Source organism: Leptidea sinapis, chromosome 27 (assembly GCF_905404315.1).
Source record: "Leptidea sinapis chromosome 27, ilLepSina1.1, whole genome shotgun sequence".
Classification (NCBI taxonomy): Eukaryota; Metazoa; Arthropoda; class Insecta; order Lepidoptera; family Pieridae; genus Leptidea; species Leptidea sinapis.
The window spans coordinates 2,736,427-2,748,250 of NC_066291.1; the positions used below are offsets into that span (position 1 = coordinate 2,736,427).

Genomic DNA, 11,824 nt, shown 5'->3' on the forward strand with positions numbered 1-11,824 from the left:
TCGTTCCTTATTGTCATAAAAAAAAGTGTGTGTGTAGTTATGTATGCACGCAAGAAGTTATACTTCTTTGGCGCTACAAAGCAAAAACCCTTAAAATTATTTTTTGCTCCTGCTATTCTACGTTTGTAGAAAGAACAATATTGTAAAAATCTTGCAAAGATGGCTTTGAAAATTAATTATATAATAACGAATACGGCTGTATAGGCTTGAACCCTTTGCCTGTCCTAATAATGGGCGAAGAAACCAAAAAAAAAAAAAACGAATGTCGCAAACGATAGAAAAATTTTAGGAACCAACTACATCCTGTTACTTTTGTGTTACAGTGATGCGCGCGCATCTTAAAATTTCACTCACATATTTTTTTCATAACGCGCCTAAAGAAGTATAACTTCAAAAAATCATACAAAGACAGACTTTCTGAATTTTAGAGAGGTGAATGTTTGCTTTACCTCTCTCTGTCTTTATTTCTATGAGATTAAAATGATCACAACCGCGTATATTCTATACACTAGTGTTACCAGTATGTGGCCTATAATTTTGTGTTTTTGTACTTAACATATCGACCTGAAGACTCAGCGATTGCAAGTTTGGTTAACATGAAAAAAAAAGCTCCTTGAAAACTACGCTGTGCAGGTTGATGTGGTGATAGGATACCTAACGGCTGGGTTAACACTCAGTTAATTGCGTATGTGTGTGTTACGAATACATTTGTATGAACCCTAGACTCTGTAACCTTATGCTTAGATAAACTCACACAATATCTACATACACTATTATCATCAGTCTTGGGCCATAGGTTATTGACACATACGTTTCACGACTCTTGACGTATTATTATGTTACTTTGAATATGTTTATATAATATAATATGACATGATTAAAATTTATAAAAAAAATAAAGAACATACGAAGGGTTTCATACCATCCTACATAGTATAACACTACATAATATCTCCTTTTAGAATACGTTTCTAAATAAACATTTGTTTTTTATTTGCGTTGCCGCCATTTTGTAATGCGTCATCATTTATGTCATTTTCATTTCAGCTGACTTACAGACAGCCTGCTGACAGATGGACTGCGGGGAGATCCCCGCTAAATAGCAAGAGGTTACCCATATGGCACATTTCAGGTGGGAAGCCCTGAAATAAATACATATCAACGGAGGCACACTGACTAAAAGTACTCGGCCACATTAATCGTTGACCAACATAAAAAGAGAACTGACGTGAGTCTGACTCGCTGGCCGAATACTTTATTTTTTAATAGTGAAAAGGAAAAGAATGGTCTTCACATGATTATGACACATAATGTCTACATTTAAAGAATGATGGCGAACGAAATCTAACGAATAAAAGAGTACTTTCTTTGATTAACGCGAGTGTTATACATTTAAATAAAACATTTTTTAGGATTAATACGCGTGTAATTGTAACTGTATATATATGTAACCCGACGTTTCAAGACTTTGACATGTCATGATGACAATTTGTGTATACCTGAACGTTTTGTCATGATGGCACTGTCATCAATCAACTCATCACTGTTCTCAAGACCGTTGGAAAAGAAAAGTTTTAAATTATTGAAGTAGAAAAATCGAAAGACCCTGTGATTTCTTGGATTAACTTTTTTTTTCTTATGGGTGATTAGTGTGATGAAAGTTTTTTTTCCATAGTATAACGTCGAGTTCAGCAATTATACACTAAAACTGACAAAAAGTTTGTTGAAAATTTAAATTTAAAAATCAGATTACTACAAATTCCCTGTTTATAATAATAATAATAATATTGACACACTTTTCACACAAATTATCTTGCACCAAGTTAAGCATATATAGCCTGTGTTATGGGTTACAAGACAATGATGTATTTAATACAATATACTTACTTAAACATACATAAATTCATATAAACATACATAAATACATTTAAACATCCATGACTCCGAAACAAATATCCATATTCATCATATAAATGCTTGCACCTACCGGGATTCGAACCAGGGACCTCTTAGCTTAGTAGGTAGGATCGCTAACCACTCGGCTATACAGGTCGTCGTTTATATCTCACTGATTTTTTTTTACATAATCTTGAGAATATTTCTGATGTTTACCGATGATTTGGTTAAGACGCAAGAATAGCCCAATTTTCATACAAGGATCGGCATTCTTCTTTTCCAAATTATTGTTTCTTAATAATTTACTTTATCAGAAGACTGTAAAACTAAGTAAAACAAAGTCATTTTCTATTCCATTTGTTGTTTCAATCAGATACTAAAGAAAATACAAGTTATTTCCATTTTAAAATGGCCTACCATAGTAGGCCACGCGTGAACTTGAGTAAAAAAACGGGGCGCGTATAGTGTACTGTTAAGTGGATGAAATATGTTCCTAATAATTGTCAACGGCTGAACAGATAATGTAAAGAAGGGCACGTGTTTTACATACCCATGTTATTAAAACCTAATGCTCCCGAGTATGTGTTTGATAGAATCGATATGTCATAGTGTCAACTGAGGCCATAGATAAACACAGTGTTAACTACGCAAGTTGTTATTGCTCCACAGTTTATATGACGTGTCCTTTTCACTATTAAAGCATAAGAGTGAGGTTTTATGTCGACACGCCCATTCGATTAGCGATGAAATATCCGCGTATTTACAATTTTGCGCAGACATGAATACATTTTAATTAAAACACCAATTGAGATCAAACTTATCTCTCTCCATATGATATGCATACAATCTTAAGGAGATCTTTTGGATGTACGCACTTTTTTTCAATATACCCACATTTTGTAAATTGAGTAAAAATATGATGTAATGTATTGGTTTTAATGTTCAATTGGCGATCTACTGCATCACACAAATAAGCGGTCGCCCTTAGTCATCGCTCATAGTAAGGGAATGAGGGTAGTGAAATTACTGGGCAAATGAGACTCAACATCTTATATCTCAAGGTGACGAGCGAAGTTGTAGTGCCGCTCAGAATCTTTGGGGTTTTTCAAGAATCCTGAGCGGCACTGCATTGTAATGGGCAGGGTGTATCAATTACCATCATCTGAACGTCCTGCTCGTCTCGTCCCTTATTCTCAAAAAAAAAATGTTATAATTGAAAGGTCATATTGAAAGCCTTAAATTTTTTGAATGAAAGAAGAATTTCTTTCATAGAGTTTCAAAAAGAAATGAAAGGGCTCGCCAACTTCGTTTTTTTATGGAATAGGAATGCACACGAAGTAATTTGGTGTGGCAAAAGTTTGGATATTGGTTAGATACACGGATTCAGGTATTCACTCTTCTTCAAGACTTAAATAGGCATTGATTCCTATAGTCATCCAAAGCCCAAGGACGATACACCTCCTTGATGTGGATTTCTTGTTATTGATTCAAAGTTAATAGTTGTTAACTTTTGTGCAGTAATATGTAACGGTGTCAAAATGCAACTTTAGTATAGAAAAAGCTACCAAACTGGATCTAATTATGGTCTGATGTCATCACTGTTTGGCACGTGTTTTGCAAACTGGTCTCATTAGGGTTAACCAACTACTGTTGTTCAAGCTCAGATACTCTCATTTGATATAATATATTTGTTCTGAATTTTACCCATAGAAGCAGTAATCGAAGGCGACGATCATACTATGTAGTTTGCACAAAGAGGTATGAATGTGGTAGTGTCGTATAATGACACCACAAGAAACCTACATACATGCATACAGTGGTTTCGGAATTTCTTGGCTCGAAATATCAGATTCATATGAACTCTGTGCATTTTTACAAACTGTGTGGCTTATTTTTTTCCAATAAAACGGGTATTCATGAGAATAAGCTTAGTTGTTCATTTATAACGCTTTTAATGCTTTCTGGGTTAGGTAAGGCTCAACTCGCGTCTGCAAAAAGACCGAAAATTAACTCTTATATGACTAACTTTACTCTTCTCTTCACTTACGTTTCAATTAGCATAAAATCTTAGTCAAAATAAAATAAAAAAATTATCATTTATTTAGATTTATAAAAACCATAGTCGTATATCTTTCCTTCCCTTCTCTCAAAATCAGAACACCCAACATTAGAAGAACTAGCACAAGAAACTCAGCGGGCCTTTTTAAAGATGAAATTGTATCATTAATATAATTTATCATAACAGGAATTTATGTTTTAATGGTAATTAAATAAGGAGAATGCTATTATTATAAAGTAACCTGTCCGTAACTAACTTCATCGTTAATCAGAATGTTCAAAAGAAATATCTGCAATGGAATAATTTTACCGCGATAACCCCGCACGCGTCACAGACCCGCCCAGCTGACAGCGCCCAGCTTAGTGATAAAACAACACCATTTCAGTTAGTTACATCATGCAGTAACCCGATGCATGACTGCGTGTTCCGTTGGACATTAACGGCCTTACAAATAAACTTTGTAATAAATTATACCTGAGAGAAAACCAAGAATATAGAAAATGTGGACTGTATCGCTGACAGCACTGTCAATACATTGATAATTCTGATGTTATCCGAATGTCAGGCAGCCTTGCAAATAAACGCGGGAAACGTTGTACGTCTCAATATACCAATTATAAGAAAAATGTCTATTTGTTAACATTTTGCATATTCTTGGTTTATTCTCTGGCATAACTTTGTACTACGTTTATTTGTTAGGCCGTTACAGTTTATACTATAAGTCCGGCGGTTACTAGGAAGAATTTTATAACGGCATGTATTTAAATGATCGTTATAATTTTGGCAATACAGCAAAGAAAAATATCTATATGGTCATCTATTTCAATGATTGATCCTCTTTTTTTCGCCATATCTTTTTTAAACATGCTCTTGTAATATTTGGTATATAACCTTATCTTCGAGGAGTCAGATTTGCACCTATTAAAATCAAACTCACCGACGTATTTGATTCCCTCCTTCTTCAAGCCATCAACTGCTCTTTGCAGCACTTGCTCCTTAACGTCAGCTAGTTGTTCTGGTGTGATTAAAGGACATGGACAGTATGCCCCCATTCCGCCAGTGTTCGGTCCTGTGTCACCATCACCGATGCGCTTGTGATCCTGTGCTGGTGGCATCATGGATACCGTCTCGCCGTCAGTGAACGCAAGTACCTGAAATTTTAAATTACACTAAGCCATGGGTTTGACAACATTTTTTTTAAATTTGCTGCCGACAATGTTACTGGCAAAGACTATAATTTATATGCATTCTTTATCTTCTATGTGGAATCTATCAGCGTTATTTTCACATCCACATAAAGTTTTTCAAAGTATTTTCTTCCGCGTACCTTCAAATTACAAGACCCAAATAAAAGACCAGCACCTAATGCTTCTACATGATATCCATGCAAACATAATAATCCAGTTAGGCAGGTCCAATCTAGCGAAGTTCCTGTTCAAATCTGGTTCAGTAAACTCCATAGAATCTTATCGTTCTAAATACCACAGTATCTCAGGACGATGGTTTTTAACCATTATATGTTGGAAGGGCCTTATAAAAAGCTCATAGTCGCTCATAGGGCAATGGGGTTGGCTATAAACTCCAAAATTTTACCTAAATGAGGAAATCCGTAGGAGAACCAAAGTTACAAACATAGCCGGGATGATAAAGAGACTGAAGTGGCAGTGGACAGGGCACAGGGCCATCGTGGCAGTAAAGTCCTTGAATGTACTCGAAGACGCAGCGTTGATTAGCTCTACACAAGATGAACCTATGATCTCGTCAAGATTGCCGGAATACGTTGGTGAAGCCAGCGCAGGAGCGATCGACGTGGAGATATTTGGGGGAAGTCTCTATCCAGCAGATGACGTCTTTCGGCTGAAGTGAATGCTTCTCCGATTCATTCTTCACCGTGTTCAGGAAACAAGTGTAAATAAGTGGCAAGTTAAATATCTTCGCTTATAATACCTATATCAGCATTAAGGAGTCAACCCTTTAAAATCAAATAGGAAGTGAATTAACAGTTTAAAGAATTTGGTCCCATGGATTCGCGGGCCCGGCCTTGATAATTACATTGAAAAAAATAAAAGAATAAATAATTATCTTATCAGTAAAACCCCGTTAACGTTCAAAGACACGACTTATTAGTTGTGACTGGGGGTTATCGCATCGAGATGGTGTATTTTAGGAACAAACAGTGTAATATACCTATTCAATGTGTTTTAGCGACTGTGATTTAAAACACGCAATTAGTGTATCGATTAAGTAATCATGATACTGGTTGCTAATTTTATGATTTAATATATAAGTATGTAATAATTTGATATGATAATGACACTCACATGAAATGTAAGCTGGCGACAAATACCTCACATATTTTCCTCAGTATTGATATAGGAAGGGTTTCGTACAACCCGTACAAAATAAATATATGTCGCAGGGAAATGATAATAACAGAGATTTGGTCAATTCCCTAAGTGATTTGATCAAATCACGGAGTAAGTTTAAAGAACAACACGATTATATCGTTTCTCTAACATATTTAGTGATTTGATCAAATGCCAGGGTTGGTTCCGTAAAATGACAATAAGTGACGTGACTAGAAGAACTTTGTATGTAAAAGCGAGCTTCAGACTTGAGCCATACCCCGAATGGGACAGGTTAGGTGGAAGGGGTTGGCGGGGTTGGCGGGCTTGGCCCCTTCGTGTTTTTTTTAATAATATGGGCCCCGCGACGCGGGGCTTCTACTTGGCCTTTAGAGAAACTTTTATCTGTTTTGAGGTTAGGTTACATTAATTGGATTTTCAAGAGAATGGTGCGTTACCTTTTCATGGGAGTGGGGGAGTGAGCCAGGAGACAGAGGACATCAAGGCTTTCAGGCTATTTAATTAACGAAAATTAATTTAAAAAAACTGCTGTGTTTACGCGTCCGTGCTTCTCACGTCTAAGACATATTATGTATATTTTCGAATGGGAAGTTTTGGACAATCATTAAGTGATTATATAATCCTATTTTTGAATTAAAATATATTAATGTGAATATGAATACCTTACACTATAGTTTTTAAATACTAAGTCGGTTTTTAATAAGATTGAGCCATTCCACTCGGATATATGACGAGAGTCGATTACGTTATTTAATCCCAAGCCTAAAATTGCGATCGGATATTATTATTTGTAGCTATTTTAGGGCTTATATAACTTCTTTTCTTTTACGCCATCTATGGGATGACGTATGTGACAGATGTTTACTACCTACAAGGATTTTGAAATTAAGATAATCATAATTAAATGCAGATCCAGGACCAAATGACGGGTACTATAAAATGTTGGCCTAAAATCTTAATCTCCAGTCCAATCTCTGAATATTGAAATCGGTCGTAAAGGTTTATTGCTGAGTGAGCATATTTTATCTCGTATTATTAATCTCGCCTCCAAGAAGTTTTCACTTCTGTCGTGAACTGTTAATCACGAATCTCTGCAGAATTAGGTACTCATTTTCTTTTTATTTTATCGGAAAAGCGGCAATTGCATAAGGCACTGTGTGAGCTGTATTATAAATACGGTAACAGACACCTACATGCCGCTGATACACAGACGGACAGATGAGTCGTAGTAATAGTTTCCTGTTAGTTACCCTTCGGAAACAGGCCCTTGAAAATTCCTTAGTTAACTAAATAAATTTAGTAAAATTTCTTACCGATACTTCATCACCTTCGAGCAATTCTTCGATGACAACGGTTTCTCCAGCACTTCCATATTTTGAATCGGTGAGGATAGCATCGACTGCGGCGCATGCTTCTTCCTTGCTAGAGGCGACCACAACCCCCTTTCCAGCAGCTAAGCCCGATGCTTTCACAACTAAAGCCGGGAATGGAGCTCTAAAACAAAATCATGTTTGGTACTGATATTGTGTATTTGGGCGTTTTTACGTATTTTACATTTTTTGTGATAAGTATATAAATAAAGAAGGCTCTAAATTTTATATAGTATCATAAACTTGGCTGAATGAATGTGGGCCTGCGCTGTGTGAGAGGTGTCCAACATATCATTGATATGCAGAAGGAACAGTGTAGGAGATAGCACACAGCCTTGCGGCACTCCAGAGTTCACGGGCTTCGGGTTCGAACAATAACCGTCGATAACGACAACGCTGCACCCAGTGTGGAAGCTGGAGGTCCTCAAAGGTGACTAAAGATGGTATTAATATCGGCAGCATGCCCCATAGCAATATATCATAGTACATAACTATGAAGGGTTATTAGCGCTAAACCAGTACACGATGTCACATAGAATCTCGTTTACTTCGTCATACATAACTTGGTTTCTTTTCATTTTGGATATCAATGAAGTGGCATCCGCAAACAATACTACCATATGTTTTTTTAAAGTTTATTCGATCATTTATGTAGATAAGGAATACGAACAGTCCAATAGACCATCGTGGTACCGTCATACTGTGAGGAGTCCCAGGAGATCTCCTGTCATTCTAAGGTACTCGTACTAGAGTAGGTGTATTGATAAGTATGAGAATATAACCACTAGACCGGCAGTCACTGACCAATGCAGTCGCGTGCCATCTGTAACGTTCGCAGTCGCTGATGGTAAGTTGTAATGGGCACAGTAGCAATATAAGTTATAAAAATAAATAGTAACACTAGACTTTTGCTACTCATTCAATGAAATTTATCATCAAATTGGTATTTTTTTTTGTCTTCAACACTGAACTCTTGAACACTGCGTGTTCCGGTACGTGGTCGCCATTCGAAGATTTTACTGCCCTAACGGTCAAATTTTTTAATATTTTATTTTAATAATTTTCATCCCCTGACGATCTGGTCAAGATGGCCGGAATACGTTGGATGAGGGCAGCGCAACACCGATCGTCGTGGAAATCTTAGGGGGGAGGCCTTTGTCCAGCAGTAGACGTCTTCCGGCTGATGATGATGATGGTATTTTTTTTAACATCAAATATGCTTATCACCTGTGATGTAGCTGTACATCGACATTATAAATCAAGTTTTTATTTTTAGCAATTAGACTTATTAGAATTTACTATACAAAATATATAGTACCTCATGTCATTTTTCTTTCCGTGTCTGATACACTTATAACACAGTCATGGTACAATACAGTTTAGTGTACAGACTGCTTGAATTGTTACAATTTATTTACTCACTTTTTAATGAACTCTTTAGCCTCCTCAGCAGCTGTGAAAGACTGATATCTTGCTGTTGGTATCTGGTATTTGCTCATGAACTTCTTAGACCAATCTTTGTTTGCCTCAATCTGAGCACCGGCCTTTGTTGGCCCGAAACATTTGATTCCATGTGTGGACAGAGCATCAACTATACCATTTGCTAAGGGGTCTTCGGGTCCAATGATAACCAAGTTTATTGCCTTCTCTTTGCACCATGCTGCTAATGCCTGTTAAAATTTTTAATATTTTTTACAGAAGTTAACCCGCTAATTGTGACAATGGTTATATGTGTTTGTTCTTTGAACAACTGTTGCGGGTTCAATCCTCACTGGAATTTAATCAGTGGGAGGGTTCTTGCTACAGGATGCTGAATAGATTGGTACAAAGAACAGCACCTCATTCTGCTGTGAAGCAGTAATGTGTTAATGTTCTCCGTAGAATAATTACTGCCAAATTTTATCTAAATTACACTATTTAATAATGCACTTATAAAATATAATTTTAGTTTTATATCTTTAGTTTAGTTTAATTTTTATAAACAGGGCATTATAAATAATTGTTTCTATTTAATACAGATTTTCCAGTCACATTTGATGCAACTCATAATAAGCCATTTATTCGAAATTTGTATAAATTCATAACTGTTTTTAGTGATACTGTTTAACTGAAACTTTTACTACATATCCTCATGCGACATGCATAGGGATGAAGTTGTATCATTAATTTCAACATGTAGTAGGTAGGGGTGATGTTATATCAATATTTTTAACAACTGCTTTCAGTCAGTTTAACCATGCAGTTTAAGGCACCAGATTTAAGGTCTGGTTCCCGAGAGGGAGAGTAGGTTCAAACCCCACACCTGACATAGGTTTTTTTTATTATTTTTATTTTATGAATATATAAAGCATAATATATATTTTTTTTCTATGCTGATATTAATATGTTATTTAGTGAAAAAAAGTTTCCTTTGCATCATACACAAGTGTGGTTTCATTAAAACTATGCAGTTGTTTTTTTTTAAATATGCAAGACTAATAAATAAAATAGCCTTAATTGTATTCACAGTCAACTACATATTATTACATTGAATCCACTTAAATATTAACAGACTTTTTTTTGTACAGGTTCAAACACATAAAACCTAATTTTTATGTATCTTTGAAATGCCTATTGGCCAAACTTATTTCACAAATAGTAAGTATTCTTATATAAATGATCTACGTTTTTTAATGAAATCTTATTAAATAATATTTTATTAAATAAAATTCCAGCACAAATATTCACTTCCTTGCCATATACACTAAATATATATTCTTATACAATATTCAGTATTTGTGCAAAATTTTTTTTCCTCACAAATTAAATAAATTATACAAATAATATTAGAGTAAAAAGGACCTAATCTAAAGCTGTAAATGTTTGAATAACAGCTTAATGTATGGACACAGGCTAGGTTGTGTAGTTAATAAATTTGGATAAAAAAAAACACTTAAATAGCTAATAGTTCTAACTCTAATCAACTAAATAGAAAGATTTGCTTTATTTAATGATGCAGTTTTAATTTAGTATAATATAATACATTGTTATTTTATGTTTGTTCAATTCACAAGTAAGATATTTTTTTAGTAAAATAGTTATTTAACAATGTGCTTACAACTATATTACACAAATCTCAAGAATGCTGGTAGCATTTCCAAATAAGATAGCTAGGCTGATCCATAGGCCGCCAGCTCATAGGTTTCCAGTGGATTTATTAAGACACATAGGTAATATACATATACACCTCTGGGACCCATGGGTCAAGAATGATATTATGTATATTCAATTATATTTATGGACATTGGTACTATTTAACTCTATGCAATTACTTAAAAAAGCATTATTAAATCAATCAAATTAAGAATTAAATCGTTCTTTACTTGTAATAAAATTGATACCTAGTTACAATATTAAACATCGTTTTTTTTTTAATAAATAGGTATTCTTATAATATTCTAATTGGTATAAAACTCACCGTTGTATCTTCAACTTGGAGATTTACACTGTCTACTTTTAAAATGGAAGAAATACCAACACTCCCAGGTGCACAATAAATAGACTTTACGAGAGGAGAATCAGCTAATTTCCAGCACAATGCATGCTCTCGGCCACCGCTACCAATTACCAATATATTTTCAGACATAACTATTTTATTAGTTCTTAAATAATATAAAGAACACTTAATATTTACAAGCAGTTTTTAAAGATATTCTGTTGTTAAAAAAATAGCAAAAAAAAAATAAACAAAACACAATTCTTTTCAGTTCGTAAATTCGAAAAGTTTTAAAAGTTTAGGGCACTTGTATACACCTCACGCATTAACTTTTAAATGTCATTTTTGACGTCTGTGACTTCGTTTAGTACCTACCGTCACCAAAGCCGTCATTCAATTGAAATTGAAATTTCAAACTACATTTACATACCTAGTAGGTACCTACATATATAGGTACCTTAAAAATATTGACACTAGAATTTTTTTTTTTGGAGTTTATGGCCTGGTATCTAGTACAGTAGAAACTGACAGTCTCAAGACCTACAGTACTTTGACCGTCTTTTTTCATGAATCTTCTCACTGAAATAATTTCATAGATCGAAGACAGTTTCGTACATAAATCCTTGTTCGAAATGTTTGTAGGCACAAATCGGATAAT

At 34.8% G+C, this 11,824-nt stretch overlaps 1 protein-coding gene across 2 annotated transcripts in view; it reads right to left on the reverse strand.

Moving 5' to 3' along the window:
• LOC126972745 (trifunctional purine biosynthetic protein adenosine-3) overlaps positions 1 to 11,525 on the reverse strand; it is a 45,367-nt gene extending 33,842 nt beyond the window's left edge. The window contains exons 1-4 of one of the 2 annotated variants that reach the window (XM_050819754.1): positions 11,149 to 11,525; positions 9,114 to 9,361; positions 7,635 to 7,815; positions 4,893 to 5,106 (exon numbers count right to left, since the gene is read on the reverse strand). In XM_050819754.1, the coding sequence (XP_050675711.1) occupies positions 4,893 to 5,106; positions 7,635 to 7,815; positions 9,114 to 9,361; positions 11,149 to 11,316 (811 nt within the window). In that variant the 5' untranslated portion in view covers positions 11,317 to 11,525. The remainder of the gene's footprint in view (positions 1 to 4,892; positions 5,107 to 7,634; positions 7,816 to 9,113; positions 9,362 to 11,148) is intronic. The other variant, XM_050819755.1, reaches the window with a different exon arrangement.
• Positions 11,526 to 11,824: the final 299 nt, after the last annotated feature.